At 61.0% G+C, this 1,733-nt stretch overlaps 1 protein-coding gene across 1 annotated transcript in view; it reads left to right on the top strand.

Annotated features, from left to right (window-relative positions):
- The first annotated feature begins 6 nt into the window (after positions 1 to 6).
- The window catches only part of CCDC134 (coiled-coil domain containing 134), a 12,764-nt gene continuing 11,037 nt past the window's right edge, over positions 7 to 1,733 (top strand). Inside the window, exons 1-2 of the mRNA XM_004675624.2 lie at positions 7 to 42; positions 1,561 to 1,676. Of these exons, the coding sequence (XP_004675681.1) occupies positions 1,577 to 1,676 (100 nt within the window). The 5' untranslated portion in view covers positions 7 to 42; positions 1,561 to 1,576. The remainder of the gene's footprint in view (positions 43 to 1,560; positions 1,677 to 1,733) is intronic.

Genomic DNA, 1,733 nt, shown 5'->3' with positions numbered 1-1,733 from the left:
GGGGCCTGCCCGCCGCTGGCCCTGCCCGCCCGGCCTTGCTTGGTAGGTGGGGTGGGGGCACCACGCGGGCGAGCCCGCGGTCGGCGTCGGGACCGAGTCCCGAGTGGGTTGCAGGAGGTGGGTGAGATTTGCGTCCCGGGACGTCTCTGACAAGACTCGTTCTCCATCCCGGAGTCCCGGAGATTTGGGGCGGCAGTCCGAGTGCGCGAGCGGGGTACCCGGCTCAGGGCCCGCCACCACCACGCCATCCTGCAGAATGAGCAGAGTCGCCGAGCGGGAGAGCCCCGGGGACTGGGGGCGGCCTGGGGGGAATAACAGCAGAGCAGGCGGGACACCCCCACGCGGCGGCATTCCGCCTTTGCTGACCCACTGCTTTGCTTCAGTCATCACTCATACACCCCTTTGGCCTCAAGGTCCCCCAAGATTGATTCTGGTTCCCTTGAGTCTGGACTGCCGCCCCAAATCTCCGGGACTCCGGGATGGAGAACGAGTCTTGGAAGGTGCCGGTTCCCAAATGAACTTGGACTATTTCCCACCCCCAGCCTGTGTTTGTCTCAGCGTGGGGTGGGGGCGCTTCTCTCAATGACTTTTTCGGACTGTCACTGTCAGGAAGGAACTTCTCCCAGGGAGCAGGTGTTCTGCTTGGCAACCAGGCTCTAGGGTTAGCCTGAAGGGAGCTGAGTGGCTGGGCAATCCCCTCACTTTCCTGGGTCCACATTGGTGAAACCACACAGCTGTCATCCCAGCGAGAGGCCCCCTGCAAGCACTGTGTTTAATACTGCACCCCTGGGATTGCTTCTCCTCTGGGGCTTGTGCGTCTGTTGGTTGTCTCTTACTCGTGTGCGGGGCCACAGAGCCAGCCATGCAGGGGACTTGGTCTTATGCATGGCGGTATACCCAGCCTAGAACAGCGCCTGGGGTGGGTGGGTGCTGAGAGTTGCAGAATGTACCCGAATGAGAGCCGGTGGTGCCTGTGTTTCTAGAGTGAGTGAATAGCAGCCCTGTTATCCCGCACCCTTCTCACCCTGCACCTTTCTCCCTTTCTGGTGACAGAAGTCAGGGAAGGGAAACCCCAGAAGCTTCACATCCTCTCTGCCTGGGCCTCTTTGACCAGACATCTTCCTGGAAGGCCAGGATGAGGGTTTGAGATGGAACGATAGTGACGAGCCCCTCCTTCCCCAGGCACAGAGCCTCGTCCAGTCCGTTCTGTGGCAGGGGGGTCACCTCCTTATCCTGCTTTACCTGTGAGAAAGCCGAGGCTCCGAGAGGCTGAGCAGCCCACGGTCGGTCGGGCTGCCAGGGCTCCCGTGCAACCCCAGGTGCTCACCCTGTGCTCTCAGCGCTCCTTTGTAGCCGAGGTCTGTCTTCCTGCCTCCCTCCCACCCCACTCTCTCAGTCACGTGTCTGCTGGCGTAGGCCCGAGGCTGGGACTGGGCTCCCCAAAGCTGGGCTCTGGGCACGCAGAGGCTGTGTCTTGGTGCCTAGAAATGCTCGTCACCTGCTCGCTCACTCGCAGAATGGCTTACCTGGGGCTTACCTCTTTCTGGTTGCGCCTCCCAGCTCCAGAGCCTTAGCTATGGCCTTCCGGATCCTGGTCTTCCTTTTTGTCCTGCTCTTCTCTGGAACAGGAGTCACCGGCACCTTGAGGAGCTCCCCAGACCCAAGCCTGGAGATCTGTATCCTTTGGGTTGGAGGTGGGTTAGTAGAACTGTTTCCAGCAGTCTGCGAATGAG

The sequence above is a fragment of the Condylura cristata genome, unplaced genomic scaffold (assembly GCF_000260355.1).
Source record: "Condylura cristata isolate star-nosed mole 26May11 unplaced genomic scaffold, ConCri1.0 scaffold00004, whole genome shotgun sequence".
NCBI lineage: Eukaryota > Metazoa > Chordata > Mammalia > Eulipotyphla > Talpidae > Condylura > Condylura cristata.
This window is presented reverse-complemented; position numbering and strand designations above follow the sequence as displayed.